Source organism: Melanaphis sacchari, unplaced genomic scaffold, assembly GCF_002803265.2.
Source record: "Melanaphis sacchari strain LSU unplaced genomic scaffold, SCAv2.0 Contig34_pilon_pilon, whole genome shotgun sequence".
NCBI lineage: Eukaryota > Metazoa > Arthropoda > Insecta > Hemiptera > Aphididae > Melanaphis > Melanaphis sacchari.
The window spans coordinates 1083684-1106572 of NW_020271213.1; the positions used below are offsets into that span (position 1 = coordinate 1083684).

The 22889-nt window shown below is 24.4% G+C and overlaps 3 protein-coding genes across 5 annotated transcripts; 2 read left to right on the forward strand and 1 right to left on the reverse strand.

The window, feature by feature from the left end:
• Positions 1-1609: 1609 nt before the first annotated feature.
• LOC112596805 (protein PBDC1) lies at positions 1610-4595 on the forward strand. Its single transcript, XM_025342610.1, has 5 exons — positions 1610-1832; positions 3662-3727; positions 3790-3849; positions 4080-4220; positions 4356-4595. Exons 1-5 carry the CDS (start codon positions 1803-1805, stop codon positions 4569-4571), a joined length of 513 nt encoding a protein of 170 aa, XP_025198395.1. The 5' UTR covers positions 1610-1802; the 3' UTR covers positions 4572-4595.
• A 3690-nt stretch (positions 4596-8285) lies between these two features.
• LOC112596797 (FERM domain-containing protein 8) lies at positions 8286-22760 on the reverse strand. Of its 3 annotated transcripts, XM_025342601.1 has the most exons (12): positions 22647-22760; positions 14816-14975; positions 14510-14712; positions 14032-14205; positions 13808-13970; positions 13592-13753; positions 13332-13517; positions 10855-10984; positions 10626-10784; positions 10424-10544; positions 10269-10367; positions 8286-8636 (listed from the first exon to the last, which is right to left on the reverse strand). In XM_025342601.1, exons 2-12 carry the CDS (start codon positions 14899-14901, stop codon positions 8593-8595), a joined length of 1527 nt encoding a protein of 508 aa, XP_025198386.1. In that variant the 5' UTR covers positions 14902-14975; positions 22647-22760; the 3' UTR covers positions 8286-8592. The 3 variants fall into 3 exon arrangements, with proteins under 3 accessions (XP_025198386.1, XP_025198384.1, XP_025198385.1); XM_025342599.1 differs by lacking the exon at positions 8286-8636 and having other exon boundaries at positions 9570-10367; XM_025342600.1 differs by lacking the exons at positions 8286-8636; positions 22647-22760 and having other exon boundaries at positions 9570-10367; positions 14816-15052.
• On the forward strand, positions 17535-21019 carry LOC112596798 (dynamin-1-like protein). Its single transcript, XM_025342602.1, has 2 exons — positions 17535-19251; positions 20435-21019. Exons 1-2 carry the CDS (start codon positions 17863-17865, stop codon positions 21017-21019), a joined length of 1974 nt encoding a protein of 657 aa, XP_025198387.1. The 5' UTR covers positions 17535-17862.
• Positions 22761-22889: the final 129 nt, after the last annotated feature.

A 22889-nucleotide genomic window follows, 5' to 3' on the forward strand; every position in this document is an offset into this window, starting at 1 on the left:
TCGATTGCTTATCTTTATTCTTTTTGTCAAGCTACTTCTATTTCTTTCCAAACTATGTCATGAACATGCATAAAAACTTCGTATGTATTTATGTATATAATTGGTTGGACATTTTTGGCAAATTTATGTTGCAGAAAATTCTTCGAGTTGGCTGTACCCTTGAGTCTTTACCTGTATTTATAGCAGTGCTAAACATTACCATATTAATGTTTATATTATTGCCTTTCGACATTTTCACTATTTATTTGTTCTTTAAACCACATACTTTACAATTGATCCGAACTGTACTATAGACTATAGTATCCCTTTCTATTTTCTTTTACAAACTCTAAATATCTAAATGAATGTTCAAATCCCAAGTGATGTATAGTCTGTAAAGATTTAAAAAATTGTTTGAGGTCACAATACTTTACCCTTTAATTTTTCCCAATTATCACCATAACACAACTGGCCATTTTCATATTCTTTATTAATGGTTACAAATTCTTACGTGTTATTTTTTCCATAATTTCACAACTCATCATTTTCATATTGTATTTGAGGGGTTACAAGTTCTGATGTTAAATTATGTTGAAAATTATCTTCCGGTATAATTCCTATATTTGTTTTATTCGAAGAAGTAGATGTTGTTTTATCAAATTTACGCCATGATATTCAAATGACAAAGTGTCAAAAAGCTAGACAAAATTGAGGAACTTCTATTTGGCAGATTTTAATTTTGAAAATTAATATTAGTTAGTCATTGTGATAGTTGGGGAATGGTCGAGGGGATTTTATTTATTTAAATTCATCAATATTATAACGATTATTTAAAAAAAAAATTTTGGTATTTTATTTATTTATGTACGCCATTAGTTTTTGTAAAAATGATAACTTTCCACGATCATGCTTTAGTAGAGTTGTTGAAGATTTAAAAATAGTTTTCAAAATTAAAACCCGTCAAATCCAAGTTCCACAGTTTTGTCTAGGTTTTAGCCTGTCTTATGTGATAGTTTGTACCTGCTTCAGCCACTTTAATTACAATATTTTTTTTTTAATTAATGATAGAAAGTTGAAAGGTATGTTTATTTAACCCGGTAGTGGGTGACAGGCAAATACAATCGGTGTAAGATTTTTAAATATTAAATGTCGTTTTGAAATAGCAACCATACGTCATGATTAATATTTAATCGGTGCGGCTTTATATACAACAATGATAATAACAATTTTCAATAACTATTGTTTATCCATCTTGAAAAATAATTTCATTCGAAAAAAAAATATTTCTGTAAGTATTCCTTTCATGATACACATAGGCACTAAAATATGCAGTGTGCCAGTGTTGTGGTTTCCGTCGTCTCTTAGTGAGTACTGAGTAATTTACCGCGGCGTGTCCATGATCCGTTCTTTCGTAAAGCAAAATTATCATTGTTGCAGCTTCCATGACTGCTTTGTTTTTTTTTTATATACTATTGTTACTCTATGATCATACTGTTGTTTTATATTATAATATTATTATTCAGTGGTTATGCAACTGCGGTCGCTCGTAGCTATCTATCACAAGAAAATTATCTATGGTCGCGCGTCGTACATGTGATCTTGTTATCAATGCTTTTTGTCGTATTTTCTTATCACTGTACAGCGACGCCGAGGCTTGTGTTCAGATTCCAGATTTCACCGCGTAGTGCGTAGTTTGTACTTACTACTAAGTTGTTCGTTTGTCGCCCGTCCATTCATACGACCAAAGACTTCAACATCGACGACATACGAATACGCCTGCCGTTCCGCGTCCGTTCGTTTTGCGGTAGTTTCGACTTTTCGTCATGGATAATCTGACCATTGCAAACGGTGTGGTAAGTGCCCAGATTAGACGACGGCGATATCGTAACTTCTTCGATCGCACACAACATAATATGTGTATCTACTTGCCCAACTGTTAATATTAGTTAACGTAAACGTGTATGTCTACTCACTTGCCCTCTAAACTTTATGTGATTTTTGGCTTTAATAGGTTGGTTAAACATAATCAAATGTTGACTATTTTTGTTAATGTATATTTTATCTAGCTAAGAAACATTCAGATTTTGTGCATAGGTATATGAAACCTTACGCTTCAGCTGTGACAAATGTCGCATGAGGACGGTCAAAAAAAAATTTTTTTTTAGGTTAAGCTTAGTGTTTTCTTGCTAGAAAGAGTGGTTACCTCAACTACATCTAAAAAAAGTGCATTAAAACAAAATTTGATCTTGTCTGATCGCAACATTACTTCAGGTCACCATCAGAATATTCCATCTGTCAATTATATGCATATTTTACTGTTGATCACTCAGTGGACAGAGTACATTCTATGCATTTTTTTTGCTAGCTACATAATTTTTTTGTCTCTTGGTTTTTAGTTTACCAAAAAAGAAATCTTCACAGACTGGAGATTAAAAACATGCATTTTTATTTCATACATATTTGGAGATTTAATGATTATAGTATATATTAATATTTCAATATTTTTCATCATACAGCTAAGCTTTTTGTAAAATTTTCTTGATAATATATTAATTTATTTTATATATATTTTTTTCTTATTATTCATTCTTAATTTTATTGTTTGTTTACAAAAATGTTTGATATTATTTATTGCTTGTAGTCTATTAACTATCGCAATTATGTTTTATATGTCCAAATTAAGTATATTTTTTCGGTACAGTAATACCTGTCTCTTACAGACCCTTGATTAAACAGAACCTATTTAATGTAAAATGGAAAGCCTTTTTTGGTCTCGTGTCTCGTAAATCCTATATACCTTTAACAAACGGAAAAACATATCATAAAATGAACAAAAATATTCTTGGTACCCACATTTATTTTGTTATTAAACAATTACTAAGGTCAGCAATATTAATACGTGTCGATAGATAACTACATTTTATCTTGAATCTATATCATCGGTGCTCATTATTGTCACCCTATATAGTTGTAGTTTTCCTGTCTTTCGTCTCATCTTACTTGTTCTTATAATATCTTTAAAGATATGTTAAAGTTTAAATCAAAAAATGAAAGTTATTAATTGTTAAAGAAAAAACTGAACAAAACTTTACACAAATTTTGGAATTTTTAATTATATTTTAATCTGTTTGCATTATTTTGTTATATTATTATTTGATTAATACCTACTAAATATTATGTCCTTTAAATTTTGGAACTGAATTTACCATTATTTTGAAATATCTAATTGATACATATTATGTAATTGTTTACTAAAAATTAAAATTTATTGTAGTCTGATATTTATTAATTTTCAACATTTTAATTTTTATTATTGACTGAAAAATGTTATAAACTTAAATCTTAATCATGCAGAATATTGATAATATATAGTACGGAATTTTCCTTTTTATTCAGTTAGATGGAAATCTGCTTAAAATGGAAATTTTTTTTGGTCTTGTGCAATTCTGCACAGGACAGGTTTTACTGTATGTATATATATATAAGCACATTTTAACATTTTTATTGCTTTTCAGCATATTTTGTGTTTTTTTATAGCATTTAAATTCTAACCCTATTTATTACGTATCATAATTACTAGTTTTATCTACTACTATAATAAAATTTCTGAGAAATAGATTCATTTTTAAAGTTTATAATAGTATTAATTATTATTAATTTAATGTAAATATTATGTTTACAGGGAGCTGCAGAACTTTCTACAGGGGCTAGCTTACTTTCAAGACCTGCTGATGAGTATGGAAATGATGCAAGTATTAATTCTTCTTTGTATTTAAGTGAATTTTTTTAATTTTATATTTGTGTTTGTAGGGAAAAGTTGAAATGATGTGGGCCATCAAAGCATACGAGCATGCAGAAATATATTTTAATGTAAGTATACTAAATTTTTATTTTTACATTAACTAAAAACCAATATGTTAAGTGAGTCATGGTTTAATATTAATTATATTGAACTTCAATAATATACTTATTATATTAATTAAAAACTTTCAAATTAATATATATTGAATAATATAATATAAATGATTTTTCATTATAAAAATAATTTTAGTATATTAGTAAAATTATATATTTATTAAATAATATTTCTTTGATTTCAGTTGATATGTTCTGTTGATCCAAAGTTATTAAAATTGACTCCTCATGACGAAAAAATTTATAAAGAATTTAGACGATTATTTCCCGATCTTCAAATAGAAGTTCTTGATGAAGAGGATGTGAAAAATGATTCATCTAAAATTGTAAGTATTTAAAATTTTACAATTAAACATAAAATATTTTGATGTATAAATATTGTAATAATATTATGTTATGTTTCTTGATTTTATTATTATACATCACTAAAGTTTAGAATTGTATTTTTGTTTTTTTTTTAGAAATGGAGGAGATTCTGTGATCTCTATAAGAATATGGAAAACTACAATTTTGGCACGTTAATCAGAAAGGATGTACATGGAGATTATAGTGAAAGCAACAGCTTTATAGTTATAAGAATACAGTTTTATGCTATTGAACTGGCAAGAAACCGAGAAGGATTAAACGATATTCATTTTATTAACAATATTTATGATAAGGAAGACTTTGAACCATAAATATATGTATATTATTATATATACATATACATTTTTAATTTGACTAAATGATTTATGTAAGTAACATAATTTTGGCGATAAAATAAATTTAAATGTTTTTACTTGATCTTATTATAAATGTGTAATTTAATTTTTTACTCTACATTTTCATTCAATCATGTGGATTTTTTGCATTTCCGAGAACATCTTTCATAGTTTCATGACTATCTACACTTAACCACTAAGATGAATTAATTGAATTTTTACATAATCAGTCATAATTTTAATAGTTCATAGGTTTACAATGCACATAAATAATTTTAATAATCGTAAATCTTAGGCATGTATGATATAAGCTTATTTAAGAAATTTTTTAGTTCAAATAATTAAATTCTATTAGTTTTACACTATAAAATGAAAGTTATGTTAATAAATAGCATATCTGTTTTAGAGATATAAAAATTAATTAATGCATATATCCTATTGAAACAAATCTTGTTTTGCATGAAAATGTCTATCTTTCCCAAACTTATTTTCTGTTTTTTATTGATTATATTGTAAAATACTGTAAATTTTCACTTTTAATCTATCAAATATATCAAGTTACCAAACAGGTTTAATTTGTTATCAGAAACTGCAATTTAAGTTGAACATAAAACATTAGTTCTACTATAAAACTAATCAAAACAATCGTACAGAAAATAAAACATTGTAATACAAATTAATCTTGCTACCAAAATCTGAAACACAAAAAAATATTATAGAATCAAAATTATTGTAAAATAAAATTTAATTAGAGCATTTTCAAATCAAATATTTTTTGTTAATTAAAACTTTTAGATTTTTATCTTGCCATTATGTCAAAAATAATGTGCCTAATTTGCTAATACAGGATCAGAAGAAGTAAAGAAGTACCAACTTAACAATTATTCTGAAGTAGAAAGAAAATTGAGAATTTGATAATTCCTATTCCATTGGTAGTTTGTGACGAAATGTCGAAAAAATTTTCAAAAATCTATTTTAATAAAAGGAAATATATGAATATGAAAGAATACATTTTTCATGCTAAAATTTATAAAAATTCTTATTTATTAGGTAGGAATGCTAAAGAATCTTAACTATACACATTAAGAGATACTTTAAATATATTATTTTTTTTTAAATTAAGGTACTTTTAACAAAAGATACGTTATCCAATTATTGAATTTTAAGGTTGTTAAATATTTATGAAACTTTTGGCGCTATTGTTAATGAAAACAATATTTATACAAATCGAATGTCTTATAAATCAAATAGCATTGTTAAAAACCTAATAACTCATAATTACTGTCATGAATATGACGATTTAGCTCTGCCAATTATATGACATTACTTTATGATTTATTCATGAATAATATAAATAACATTTATTAATCTTGAGGTTCAAATAAAGAGTTCTGCCACTAGGTATTACTATTCTTCATTTTTTGGAATATTATAAACACAAAGTGAAATTATTAAAATGACAAAGAAGTTACTAGAAATACTTATAAATAAAATGAAATTTTTTTTTAATCACTTTCAGAAACCATAAAATGCATTTCATCAAGAACACCATAATTAGTAAAAAAAAAAAAAAAAAAATACATATGATTTAAACAATGATCACAATATCTGCACATATATCTTTTTATCTAGGTAGACTGGTTGTAGGTTTTTATTGCTTAATTTAATGCATTAAATATATTTTTGGAATGGTAACTTGGAACATTTGGCAAACAGAAATTCATAATTATAATTTTGAATTCATAGGACAAAGTATAAAGCATTATTCAAGGATCAATCTATTCTCTGATTTGTGACAACAATAATAATGTAAACTAATAATTCATAGAATATAAATCATTTTTTTTTTTTCTAAGTAGGACAGAAGATATACTTCTTATACTGACGTTTCTTTTCTTTATTCAGGAACATTACCCTTGCTGTTTTTGATATATGAATGATCTATCTATTGTATATTATACATCTATGTTTTAATGTTAATACTTATTTACTTATTTAACGTACAATTTATTAAATTTCTTTAAAAAATAAATATTCATAAAAATTAACTAATTTTACACAATAGTATGTAATATTTTAAATTTAAATTAGTATATTAATGGCATTAATCATAAAAGTAGTTGCCGCAGTGTCGTCAATTCAAACATGGAATAAAAGCGGCATCTTAATCAAGAATATTTATCTTTATAAAACATAATATTTATAATTTTAACATTTAACATGAAAGAATTAAATTTTTAAATAAAAAAACAATTATTTTAAAGAATATTGATGTATTTACTACTTATTTAACACTAGTTATTATATCTACATATACTACATTTTAAACTTAAAACATACAATTCATTTATTAGAATTTTATGATACCTGTAAATAAATCATATATTAGTATTAATAATATCACTATTTAGATCAATAACAAAATAATAAAAAAATTAACAAGTTTAGGAAGCATCGTGTTTTATACCAAACGGTAGTAAATGGAAAATTGAATTATTGAACTTCTTAAATAAATTAATAAATCCTGTTGTCTGTATATGCTATTATTTTTTTCAAATTTTAGAAATTAGTACATTTAAATTACAATTCATAACTTCTATAATAATATTATATTAACACATTGCCTTTAGTGTTAATAATATAAAACACATATGATATATGTAATTAAATTATTAGAAATAATCTTTCAAAAAAATTAGAATAGTGATAAATTAGGGTTATTAAGTAATTTGTGCATTTCTTGGCCTCGTGGACATTATGATACTACCCAATTTTTTTATGCAACATTAGTAAAATTACACATTACCCAGATTATAAACTTGTTCAGTCAAGCGTAGATAATGAAAATTTCAATGGTTTTTTTTTACTTTATTTAATACATAGTTTTAGTCAATAAATTACTTATTTACATTTTTTTTTAGTAATAATTCTAATTTTTTTAAATTTTTGTTCCAAAAACTTAATTTTAGATAATACACAAACTTTTCAAAAAAAGTACTATATATACAACTGTACTGTACAAGTAGTAATAACACACAAGTTGTGTATGATTGTAATAAATAATAATTTGGTGGATGTTTCTATCACAGTTATAATGCCACAAGAAAATAATAATAATAATAATAATAATGTAATTTTATAACATCTTGAATTATAAGTATGGTTATTAAATATTTATTAAATTACACTTATAAATATTTATCATACTAACTTCGTAGGAGAAATAATTTTGACAACTAAAAAGATTAGATGAAAAATTTTGTAATAGATATATTAAATTAAATATATAAGTGAATAATAGTTTTATATTTGTAATGATAAACTGTATTTAATACAGGATTAACAGGTTTTTGACAGTGACATGCCAATCTCTCACAACTATTTTTTTAAATTAATCATAAGTAGTTAATATATAGAACAACAAAATAATGCTAGATCAAAAGACATACAAATCAATTATCTGGGTTGTTTTTTATAATAAATAGAAGAATAGAGTAGAGTTTTGTATCGCAATTAATAACTTTTAAAAAAAAATACATAAGCAACCTAAGTAAATAAGTACTATATTGACAGAAAACATTGTATCTCTTTAAAGTTGGTAATTTTATCAAAAAAAATTTAAAAAATTTACAAATAATTTATAATACCCGATACTAAGAACAAAATAAACTCTGACTGAAAAATATATTACATTATTTTGAAAATAGAATTTTAATAGTTTGCGCAGCATAGACATTAAAATGTTTGTTATCAAATTCTTGATAATGAAGATTAAAGAAAATTTAATACAAATACATATTATACTAACTAAAACAATATTAACCTATTTAAGATTTAAATAAAAATACAAGTAAAATTGACTAGGTAAAGGTAACCAAAAGTATTATATCTTGATACAATAGTATTCAATGATAAGAAACAAAAGATAAGTGATTTAAAAAAAAAATTTGATGGCTATATAGAGATCTATAGAAAAAAATATATTAAGCATCCACTTTTAGTAGCTGAATGACCAAGATCCCATTTGTCCAATACAATGACCTATAAAAAAAAAAAAATAAATGCATATTATGTTATTATCTTTTGTGTAATATGATTGAAATAAAATGTATTTATCTATACATAGTTTTACTGAAATGAATGATGTCACTAGTATATGTTTACTCACTTTGATAGTTCAATGAAGAATTTTTATTTTATAAATAATATATGTATATATGTAATTAATTTATAATTATTTCCAATTTAAAAGTTTTGTATTAATATAGGTACAAAAACAAAATGATTAATAGTTATAAAAGTTAAAATGAACAAATAAATAAAAAATTATATACTGAAAATTATTGGTCATAACCACTATTTATAGTATTTTATTAATTATTTCAATATTTGACTCAATTTTTTTATAGATTACCATGGGTTTACATTTTTCAAGATAATTTTTTAATTTGCAAGAAAATAATATAAATAGGTTAGCTATATAAAACTAAATGCATGAAGGATATGCCAACAAACTAACTCTACACAGCGGTTAGGTTAAATTTCCAAAATATCTGTTTCATCATTGATTTGTGTTTCACATACTCATTTATTATTTTTAAATACTATAGTCTATTTTGTCATTTTCATGGTAAATTCCAGATGTTTAATAAGAAAATATATGTGTTTTCCTTTTATATGCTGAACACTTAATATTTTTTTGAACAAATTTGTTTATATCAATTTGATTTTATTAAATAAAAAAATGTCTAGAAATAATACAATGTATTGTTAACTTTAACTGAGTCACAATAACTGAATTAAGTTTATTAGAAAACCGTTAATAGTTGAGACAATTGATAATTACTGATATAGATAATGTTTGATAAAATGTATGAATTATTAGTCATGCAGCATAGCTTGAAGTAATTATTTTTGTTTTGTTTATTTTTTATGGTGGTAAAATATAATAAATATTTTTTATTTATTGTGTAATTATAAATTTTGGATTAGTCAACTTATTTCTTAGGCAATAAAGTTACAGAATTAATGCTAAAAGTTATTTTAACTAGTTAATGAGATTAATTAAGATATGGTTGGACTCGCTTAAAAATGTATGAATACACTATTTTATTGTATAACAGTTGATAATTATTTATAAGTAATACCATAGATTGAATAATGGATAACCACTAAAGCTAGGTAACATAATTGATTATAAATACTATAATAATAAATAATCAATGGCAACGCCAATGTAATTATTTTAATTTGATCTGACTCACTAGTGGTGCATGGTGGCAGGAAATGAGTAGATACTTATTTCTCACCTTGTCTTACATTAATGCGCCACTAGTAAGCCAAATCCAAACTAAAATATGTAATAAATGATTGCATTAGCTTTGCATATTTTATTTTATTTAATGTATGATAATACAGTTAATAATTTAGTTAAATCTAAATCTTGAACGGAACAACATTAGTAACAAAGCTTAATTAAAAATCATTAAAAACTTACTTTAGTCCAATGCAGTAGATTAAATTCATAAATAGCCTACAAATCATGCATGATTGTGAAATGTGAATGATAAAAATAAATTATGGTATTAACAACTTTCTAAATGATGAGTACATGCTAACAAACTATAAAAAGATAATCTGTATAACATAGACAATTATTATAAACTAACATACCGTCTTCGTCGAATGTAGCAAGTGTCAACTTATTTAGTTTATTACATAATCGAGATTGTGGTTCACTGCGAAACAAATGTGCCAAAGGTATTTGAGATCCTATAAATAACATATTAAATAAAAATATTTTATATACAATTAATTAAATTGATTACCATCTCCAACAGAAATATGTTCAAAGCCGCCAGTTCTGTCTACATCGTCATATTCATTCATAGCTAATTTGTGTCTAAAATCTTCGACAAAGCATGCAATTAGAGCATCTATCATAACAGCCTAAAAACAGGGTATTTTAAAAATCAACTTAATGATTTATGTATTATGAAATAGCAATTACATGTTAAAACTTATATTTACTTGTTTAGAAAATACTTGTAAAATTTTTGAAACTCTTGTTCCATTTTCTAATACTAAAAACTGTAGAAATATACACGGTAAACAATGATCATTATCTTCTTGGGATGGCTTAGCAAATTCCCAAGAAAAATCTTGATACTTAAGGCCCAACAACAAACTCTATAATGATTAATTTAAAAATTAGAAAACCTATCTGTTATCACAGGTATTTAACTTTGAAATAAATTACATTTTCCACACAATCTAAAATATAAACTCCTTCGGTGTTGACTGCAATATAAATAGGAATATCTTTATGGTTAATTAAAGACATCAAACCTCGAACAGGTTGTTCAATTTGACCATGGAAAAAAGCACACCTAAACATTTTTAATTCATAGTTAAAAATTTGAAATCAATTAAAAAAATAAAATGTTTATTTTTGATGAACAATAATTAAACATAGAACAAAATGGGGAAATTATAGTAATACTACAGCAGCCGTATTAGAATGAATGTAAATTTGGCTAATAATAATTGGACCTATAGCAAAACAATTGTCAGTAGACATAGGTTTGTTAAGATTTTATAATGTTTGGCTCAAATATAAAAAAAAGTTCAAAAGCTCTGAATAGAGCTTTAAATGATAATAGATAGTAGGATGAACTATATAGACACTAGTTAAGGGGATGTTGTACCCAAATGTGTGTTGTCTTAATTTTTACATAACATGTATTTTAGATTTAGATTAATCTATTTACTTATTATCATAATAAATTTAAAGTTTAAAATAAAGGACTACGCATAAGATTATTATTGTGTTCTAATTATAAATTAAACATGATATTAGTAGTAATGATGATTTTAAAATATTTATAACTTGCTTTAAAATTAAAATATTATAAAAAGCATACATAGATCCTTAAATAATATTTTTACTTTTAAATTTAATAATAAATTAATACACACTAAAATGTAAAAAAAAACAGAGTAAAATAGATTATACTGAACGTACAACATATATATACTGTATATATAATATACAGTCGAGTCTCAATAACTTAAATTTTTTTTTTTGTCTCAGAAAAATTCTTGTACACTCAATGTATTAATTTGTCGTGATAAGTCAAACATAAAAATAGTTGAGCATAGATAACTAAGTCATATTTTAAATTTTATCATTAGAATAACTAGTTTATAATCATATATGTACAAATGAAACTATTACTATGAATTATTGTATTATAAAATAATCTTAGTTGTGTAGTGTGTACAATATGTACTTATATCTCTTAAATGTAAATTAGTTGCATTAACAATTTCTAAAAAAATAAATATAATAAGTGAGGTGGCGGTGACTAAAAGTGGTTAACTTAAAAATGAAATTGTCAAGCAATTTAATATTCTACCAATTACACTTTAAACCATTCTAAAAAATAAAGAAAATACTTTAAGAAAGTACAAAACTAATAAAGGATTAATGAAAAGAATAAAGATTTCTGAGTATCTCAATATAGAGGTTAGTTTACTCAATTGATTTATTCAATGTAGATATTTAAACATTCCAATAAATTTACCAATTTTAAAAAAGATAGTTCAATTCTTTACATCTAAACTTGATCACAACAATTTAAAGCTAATCAATGTTGGTTAAGTAACCAAAAAAGTAGGAACAACAAAGTTTTTTTGTAAAAATCTTCAAATAAATTTTTAATTAATTAATATATATATATATAAGAAATTAGTTTTTAAATGCAATCTTTTAATTGTAATTATAGTTAATTAATAGGACTCGGAAGTTGATGACCTTAAAAACAATAAAAAATGATCACAGAAATGGCAAAAAATGTCCTAAAAAATTACAAATATTAATAAAAATACATTTTTTTTTAAATATTTTACTCTATTTTACTATAAAATTCAAAATATGACATAAAAATGACAAAAATGTCCTTAAAATAGGAAAATTAAAAAATTAAAAATATTTGTTTTATAAATGTCTGTGGTTTAAGTTATCGGCATAATGGTCAACAAGAAACGATAAGAAATGAACTAGTGTGAAATCAGTAAAAATAACTAAAAATGTGGGAAAATGACCTAAAAATCTCAAAAAATGACTAAAAAAGTAATAAACACCAAAAAATGCAAAATAAAAATTAGTTATTTAGATTCACATGCTTATGAAACAGATTTGTGGCTAGGAGAGCATCGTCTAAAAAGTTCCAAAAAAAAAATGCAAAATACATCAACTTTCGAGCTCTATTAATTAATATACAAATATTAATATCTAACTTGAATTAGTTTGTAGTTTAAAAAAAAATGAGTAATGTGATTGAACTAATTTATATCTCTCTTGAAATTTGAGTTATTGAGATTCTACTATATTATAATATGTTATATGATGTTATATAAGTAAGGTAGAGATGGAAATAATAGTGAATTTATGTTCAATAGTTTTAAATGTATGTAGTGATTTAATAATAAATTTAATAATTTGATAATAAATTTGTATTGATATAATATAATCAAACTTAAATAAAAGAATACTATCTGTTTTCTCATGAATTTTTTACAAGTTTATAAATTATAAAACAGAAACAACATATGCAAGTATGGTGTTCTCTTCAGAGTAAAATCATGTTATAAATGAGTTTTTTTTTTTTTATCTAAATAAGAATTTGGATACGTTTTAGTGATTTAAAAAAAGTAAACATGTATAATTCTCACCCATAAAATGGTAGCATGTAACAGCATTCTAAATACTTGTGGTAAAGTCTACGATCAGATCCAGTTATCTGTATATGTTTTAAATGGTCTGCAAGCCGAGAATGAGGTGTACTTTTTCTATCAAGATTTAACCATGATGACCAGCTTTTGTATAAATGGGAAGGTAAAAATCTTTCCCGGTTATCTCTATAAAGTTAATAAAAAATAAAAAATAAAATTTTTTTATTTCACATAATACTTAGAATTTTGATACAGGTTACCTAAAAAAACTTGAGGTGTACTGTTGTAAATTATTTGGACCTAATTCTATTCGGCACTGCAAACTAGCCAACATTAAACAGTGGTTAACTTCAACAGGGTACCGACCTTGTAATACATTATATTTAGCTTCGGCGTACAACAACTCAATAATTTTTTGATCCCTTTAACAAATGTAACTTTAATTAATATTTTTTTGTTTATAAATGTATACTTACTTAATTTTTTCTTCATCTTTTCTAGGAAAGAACACATTTCTTTGAAAACTTAAAATGGGTTCTTTAAAAATAATTTTTTTAGTTTGAATGCAATATTTTTCTTCAAGTGAGGACCATTTTTGAAAAACTGTCAATAATTTATGATGTGGTTTTAATTGAATTTCTGAAGGAAAAAACAGAAGTAATAACATTTTAGTAAATTTTATTATACATTTGATAATTACCTAAAACATTTGATTTCATCCAAATTGTAAAAATATTCTTAGCAATTCTTGATAATCCTAAATTTTTTTGCTGTATTATAATATCAACAAGATCTGATATTGTAGTTGTGTTTGCATCTTCTATATCCATATGTAAGACTATGTCAGCCATTGTATAAATATATACACTTAGCGCTATAAACAATAAATATTAAGTACTGTTTATTTTAAACATTTAAATAAATTAGAATATATTTTAAAACTATTAAAAAAAGTTATAATATGACAGTTTTTAAAATAAATTTTAGGCTTTTTATTAAAATTGGTAATTTTATAAATTATAAATTTAACAGGTGATACAATTATTATATAATAACAAAAATATGCACCATAGTTCTATTTTAGGGTGCCCAAAATAAATTATGTAAGCTACAGTGAGATAATCATAAATCATAGAGATATAGTAGATAATTAAAAGTATTATAATTACAATACTCACGGTTTTTTTTTGGCTTTGGGGCGGTTTGAAATGCAAGGGGAGCACTTATTATTGGCTTAGAACACAATTGTATAGGATCATTAAGAGAATGATTGTGAGATCTTTTGTGTTCCAATGATCGTTTGAGTTCTTTTCTTCGCATAGTACTTGATTCAGTTCTTACCGCTCTCGTATGAGGCCAATTCCGGTTTTGAGGAAAATCACTAGTTCAAATAAAAATCCAAATTAGTATAAGTATAAATAGTAATCACAGAATAGACTACATGCTATATTAATATTAATAAAAAATTAACATCATATTAATACCTGTATTCATCGGGAGGCCGTATAAATTGTTGCCTGTTTCGAGGATACTCAACAGGAACAATCGTAATATATTTATCTGACTCCATTTTTAGTTTGTTTCAGCTTATTTCACGACGAAGAGGGGAGTAACCAACTCGTAATTTATTAAATTGTGATGTATCTACAATTACGTAAAAAGTATTAACAAGAAGTATGAATCGAAAAGGAAAATAAATTCTTTATTTTGGGCGAAAATTAGCTATATATTAAGTATACAATCATACTATGTGATACACTATCGGCAGTCCTATATAATCATTATAAAATAAATATTATCAATGTTGAACGTAAAAGTAGTCTTAAGCAATGATAATGTTATCATGTATGAATTTGACACAAACATGAAATACTCAATGAGAAATGCATGGATAATGCGGATATTAGACATTACATTTGCCTAATACTTATTAGTTATTACAATACAAATAAATTTATAGTACAGGCCACAGACTAAATATCACGAAAACCTGAAATTTAAATCTTGGTTCATAGCTACATCGCTGTTGTGCTAAGTGTTTTTATCGTATTCTGATAACTGATAAGCGATAGGCTTTTGTTATAATATATCATTAACCGTGTTTTTATGGAGGTGACGTAACCAAACGATTTTTTGTTTTGTTTAATTGATGATTGAAGAGAAATGAAACTAAAAAAAAAATACTGACAGGCATATACATGCCTACTCTTTTAGATTCTGAGTAGAGAAATAAAAGTATTGATTTTACAATACAGTCAAATTCGCTCATTACGATCTTCTAGGGACCAAAAGAATCTGATCATTATAACCGAACTTCGTTATATCCGGATTATAAAATGTAACAATACATAAGATATAAAACCAACCAAATACATTGCTTGGAATCGTTTTACCCGGAATATCGTTGTAAACGGCATCGTTATAAACGAATTCGACTGTAATATATGTGTATGTTTTTTATTTTACTGTCATCAGCTTTTGACAAGAAAAAAATTCTTTGATTATCAACTTTGGGAATGGTTTCTGATAGCAAATTCAATCTAGTTAGAGCTTTGGAGATCACAGAACCTTTTTTAGTTTTCTTTCTTATTAATGTCGATTAAAAATTGTTCGTTGGGTATAATGTTTGAAAATCCAATACAAATCTCTACATAAGTAAGTTGTATATTTTTCTATTAAAAATTATTAAAAATTTAAAGTTATATAATATTTTTATTATTTTGTGGTTAGAAATAGAGGTGACTTAAACATGCAAAAAGACCGGGACTTTGCACCGATCCATATTTAAGGTGGGTAGTGGGGTGGTTATCGTTAATAATACTGACATATTTTAAAATAGCTATAACTTATTATTTTTCTTGAAATATTTTAATATTTTATAAGAACTAACAAGACGTAAAGAGAGGTTGTCTTTGTCTCAATACTGATTCTATCATTTAGACTTGTCATTTGATTTTATTATTATAAATCAATCTAAACGCCAAAATATATTAAGTATCACGCATAATCAAGGAAATATAAATTCAACTGATTGGCAAAGACATTTCACATTTGGATCTATCTTGCTCAACTGATATTAACTTTGAAAAAGTAATTGACAAAGTTGTCATGAAATCAAATCTTCTGTGGATTGCTTTATTTTATTAATAGGTAGAACTTATTAAACATAATATCTTGCTATAATATTTTAATAATAAGTAATATTTTTATATATATAAAATATCTTAGTGTGTAATTTATTATTTAAACATGTATATATTATGAGTAAATAACATATTATATATTAATATACGTTAATACTAATAACTCATTCAAACTGATATTTTATTTAGTAACATAAAATTTGTACAATAGTGGATGGATGGATTGGTGTATGGTATATTTAAGGTTTGCTCGATCAAATAAAATTGTTAAACGACCACTGGTTAGAAATATTTATGAAATGTTTTGTTTTTATACCTAAAATTTGAAAAATTAAAATAAGATTCTTAATAAGTTTTTCAACTTTAATAAGAAAAAAATTTATCGAGTGCCTAAGTAATTTTTTATGAGGATTTCAAATTTAAATTTTTACAAAATTCGATATTCACCTGAAAAATAATTACTTCTCCTCAAACATTTTTTGATATTTTGTTGTATTTAAAAAAAATAATAATAATAAAAAGTATTTAAAATTGTCATTAATTAATATAAACATAATTTTTTTTATTTACAATAAAATTTTCAAAATCTTTAGATTATTTTTGACCTATTCATAAGCGCATAACTAATTTTTATTTTTTTTGATAAATTAATTTCGTTTTTTAAAAAAACGAAGATAATTCTATTGTTATAGGTAATTTGAAAACACTATTTGTTGAAACTTAAAACTTTTGTGTATATTATATTATTATAAATTTTACTATACACAATGACATTTTGATTTATTTTAAATAATATTCTATAAAAAAAAATAGATTCAAAATATAAATACAGATGTATATATCTATGTATTTTTGTTTGACGAGTTTTACAGAAAAATAAAATTAAGTTTTGACTTTAATAAATAATTTATATGATATGGTTTAAATGTATATCATTATAATAATTATATACTACAACTACATTATCCTATAAAAAAAATATATAAGCCTACCGTACTACTAAAAGTAGAACAAATTAAGTTATATCAAAAAACATATCACAAAAATAAATCTAGTGATATAAGCTAAGAAATTGTCTACACACTCAAAATCATTTTTCATTTACAAATAATTTAATTCAAATTTGACACTCACATAAGTGATCCACTACGATACCTGATGTAGGTACCTACAGCAGAGTGGTAGGCTCACTTAACTTTTGTATTTAAAATTTTTAAATTCACTAATCACTGCGTAATTAGGTAATAAGTAACCATGGCTATTAATAACAGTTTATTTACAACAAGTACATCTAAACATAATTGACACAATTAAATTATTAATATATATTTTAATTTTTCTTACATAAATACTTATATTTACACGTCATAATTTGCTAAAAAAATCTTATGGAATCCTTAATTCATACAATTAACAAGTTGCAAGAAGTTTTTGCAGTGATTGGTGATCATAAAATTAATTTGCCTCAGATTGTTGTTGTCGGATCTCAAAGTTCTGGCAAAAGCTCAGTCCTTGAGAGTTTGGTAGGTAAATCATTCTTACCAAGAGGTACTGGAATTGTAACTCGTGCTCCATTAATTCTTCAAATAGTAAGATATAATAAAGAAGATAGAGAATCAATGTTAGAAATAACAAAAAATGATAAAATAAAAGAATGGGCATGGTTTTTACACAAACCTAACACTGTGTTTCAAAATTTTGATGATGTGCGTTTGGAAATTGAAAATAGAACAAATTATTTAGCTGGTCACAATAACGGCATAACACATGAGCCAATTGTATTAAAAGTATATACTCTGTTATATGATCTAACTTTTGTTGACTTGCCAGGTATTACCAAACTTCCTGTTGGTGACCAACCCGAAGATATTGATGAACGGATTCAAGAATTAATATTAAAATATGTAAAACAACCAAATTCTATTATTTTGGCCGTAGTTACTGCTAATACAGATCCGTCTACTAGCGAAAGTCTTAAGATTGCCAGAAATATCGACCCAGAAGGAACAAGGACAGTCGCTGTAGTAACCAAGCTAGATCTTATTGATAAGGGCACAATACAAGATACAATAGAACTTCTTTGTGGTTACAAAATCCCTATTAAGCTTGGTATAATTGGAGTTGTAAATCGAAGTCAAAAAGATATTTTTGACAATAAATCCATGAAAGAAACTTTGAAATCCGAGAAGGAGTTTTTAAAAGCCAATTATCCTGAAATTTACAAAAAACACGGCAATCAAATGCTAGCTAATACTCTGCAGAATATACTATTAATGCATATAAAAAAAACGTACCCGATTTTGCGTAAAGAATTATATGACACTAAAGATCGATTAGAAAACCAACTAAAAACATTGAAAACACCAGACCAGAAGGTTTCTTTTGTTTTAGGTTTATTGAATGATGTGTGTAAATCATACTGCGATACAGTAGCTGGAAATAGAAAAGATTTATCTGAAAGCACACTTGTGGGAGGTGCAAAAATTTCTCAAATCATACATAATGAATACGTAGAAAAATTAGATAAAATTGATCCGCTCCTTGATTTAACTGATGAAAAGATTGGAAACATTTTATTAAATTCAGCAGGAACCAACAAAAGTTCATTTGTTAACGAGAAGGCATTAGAAATTATGGTAGGTAAACAATTACAAAATCTTATCGAACCAGCAATGATTTGTGTTGATCTGGTCGGTGCTGAAATGTTGAGGATTTTTGAATCTATTGATCAAAGTATTTTGGATACACTCAAAAGATTTCCGAAACTGAATACTGATGTAAGTAGAATTTTGTAATTTGTAGTATAAATGGCTTAGTTCTAAATATTTTAGAAATTATAATTATGGCGATAATGGAATGTTGAAATTGTCTGTTGGTTATATAAGTAGTTCTTTTTACAAAAAAGCTAAAATCATTATTTTTTGTTTAAATATCTAATTTAGTTAAAACGTTAATTTTAAACTATCATTAAAAATTAATTTGCTATTAACTATTTTTTTTAAAACCGCATTTTTCTAAGAAAAATGCATTAGAAAATGTATAATAAATTTCCAAGCTTTTTGACATATATTATAAACAAAATTTTAAACACTCAGAAATAAAAAAAATTAAGCAAAAAAGTTAAAAAATTTAAGGAGAAAATTGTTTATGAAAATTTCAAAAGTGTATAAAGAACAAGAATATTTAAAAAATGTTATTATATCAAAAATTTGCAAATATAAATAAATTTCAAGTATTTTTGGTTATTAGTTTTAAGATTATAATAGATAATAATTGTAACAAAATTATTTTTGTTCAACACTGGTGTTGTTTAGATATTCCTGTTTTTTCTTTACATTTATAAAAAAAATTTTTGATTGAAAAACAATGAGTATTTTCTTCTTTAAGTTCTTCCAATAATTACCATCTAGATACAATTTGTTGATAGAAAACACACTTAATATTGAAAATGAAAGCATTATATCTGCTACCAAATATAAATAGTATCTTCAGAATTCATAGACAAAAATAAATAATGATAATAATAATAAAACACATTAATTCTGGTTTAGTTACTATATTGATTGATAAAATAATTAAATAACTTAAAAAAAAAAAAATTATGTGTTGAAAAGTTTTGGAGAAACATAAAAAATGCATGGTAGGTTCGGTTTTGTTTAAAAAAAGGTAAATTGCCCATAACTTGAAAATAAAAAAGTTAGACCCCCTCTTTAAGGGGTATTTCTTCATTATTTTAGGTATATTTTTGTATGACGTGGGCTGGTCACTTCCACTTGGAACACATTGTATAATATATATTACAATTAACAATTATGTTTAATTTGTGGGTAGGTAGATATAAATTGATAGTTTAGCACAATAAACAATATTATTACTTATGTATATGTCAAGTATCTAGATCATGATTATATATCTATGCTTTATATAAAAAACTAAATAATAACATTAATTCAATTTTAGGTAAAAATGGTGCTGAATCAAATGATAGATTACACATTACAAAGCATCAAAGAATTTATAAGATCTTATATTGAAACTTATCAGGCATGTTTGAATACAACAAATCCAGATTTTATCTTAGAACTAGTTAAATCATCTGATGTAATTCAGGATGCATTTATATCAACACACGTAACAAACAAAAAAGGTTTAACAAATGATGAATTTACAAGGGCTGAAGAAGAAAGAACTAAACAATTATTTAAACAAATATTATCCGGGCTTAATGATCTAGATAAAACGATGGAATCTTCTAAACAAGTCAAAATGCATAAAAATTTAACACGCTGTTACTTTGAGTTTGTCAGGAAAAATGTACGAGATTTTGTTCCCAAGCGTATAATATTTAAGATGGTCAATCATGTTTTGAATAGTATCGACCATTATATGCATAAATTAGTGTTTACTCCATATGTAGTTAATAGATCTATTGATCAAGTGCTGGTTGAAGAAGAACACATAGTTGATGATAGACACAGAGTTGAGCGACTATTAGTCGCTGTTAATAAAGCTTTGAAAAATATGGCAGATATCCAAGTACATTAAAATGTGATTTTAAACTGTAATATAAAAATTTTAAATGATTTTAAATAAAAAGTTATACTATTAACACATTTTAAATCCTTACAAACCAAATTGTCATTTTAAGTATTGATTTAGATTAATTAAATTATAAGTGCATTATAGCAATACTACATATTTTAAGCTATGTCGTTATAATATTTATAGCCCTTTATATTATATCCACACTGAAGGACAGCGAGGAAGCCAGAGTCAAAAAAAAAAATTGTAAATATAGTAGTTTTAACCAGTAGTATACTGAACAATTTTCAGGCCTGAGGTAGACTACCATTTGACTACCTATGCACTTACAACTTTTAATCTACATATTTTATTTTTAAGCTATTAGTATAAGTATTACTATCAAAAACTTTTTATCACACTAAATTTATTGCCTGGCACCTATCCATTTTGGTTTTGAGACAATCGCCTCAAAAAAGCTTATTTCAGCATTCCACTGATTTTAACATGACTAATATTACTACTTACTACTTATTAGTATTTTAATAAAATATGTATTAATGAAGTTTAACCTACATCAAAATAATTGTATAATGTAAAAATGTGAAATATATGATATAAATATATAATATTGACATTAAAATAGTATGTTTCCAATTTTAAATTTTCAATAATTCTAAACTTAGGTATATAATTTAACAGTACCTATGACCTGTGTGAATTAATATTATAATTTATAATAATTGTAAATTTTAACAGACAGAATTATAAAATAATATGGATAATGTATGTTTAAAATATAATTACCTCCTCATATAACATTATAAGATAGATACTTGAATGTATTTATGTAATAAGTTGAAATAATGGTATTAAAAGACAAGAGTCAGAATTAAAGAAAAAATGAATTAAAAATTAAATATATTCAATAAGATTATCAAAATTATCAAAAGTTATAACTGCCAATTAAAATAATTCAATAAAGGATTCAACTAATACTAAACATATTTAATATATATTTTGTTGAAACCATATTTTACTCCAATTCAAGAATTAATAAAAAATATCTTGGAAAAATAACAATTTAAAATGTACGAAAAAAACATTATCAAGTAAGAATTGTGAATATTATTTTATAACACTTTTAGAATTAATTTTTAAACGACAAAAAAAACAAAAAAACACAACACAACACAGAAGTCTTATAAATAATTATTAAGTATATATGATTATTTGTAATCTTGTATTTATTTTGTATTATCACAGTATCCTACTATACTTAGTTATTTTTAATTACTCTACTAAATTTATTATTATGATCTTTCAGTAGGTACATTAAAATACGTTAAAAATACATTGTTTTATAGTTATAGCTATGTGACACAATGCTATACTAAACATAGTTAATTACTATAATTTATTTATTTATCAAAGTATTAAATATTTTCCAAACTGATTAGTGATTACAAACTAAATTTTCAGGCTTAACTTTTTAAAAATAAAAACAGCGAATTATCCCAAAAATTGCAGATTAAGAAATTAATGATTAAATTTGCATTTTATGTACAAAAATGCAGCAGAATATAATATTTCCAAATGATAAACAGTTGTTTTAAGATTTTATTCAGTAATCAAAAAATTGTAAACTTACAAAGACATGTTGTTGTTGTAATTATTCGATGTTTAAGTGTTTTCACTATAGTTCAATTGTCTAATGTCTATACTGATTAGTTATTACTTAATTAAAGTTTATTATTTGATATCATTAGAATACCTATTATTATTAATAATTAATAATTAATATTATTATATTGTTATTTTGTGATAATATTATCATTCGTTTTCTGATAAAATTCATAATCACTCGTATGTAGTACTATGACCAAGGTTACAT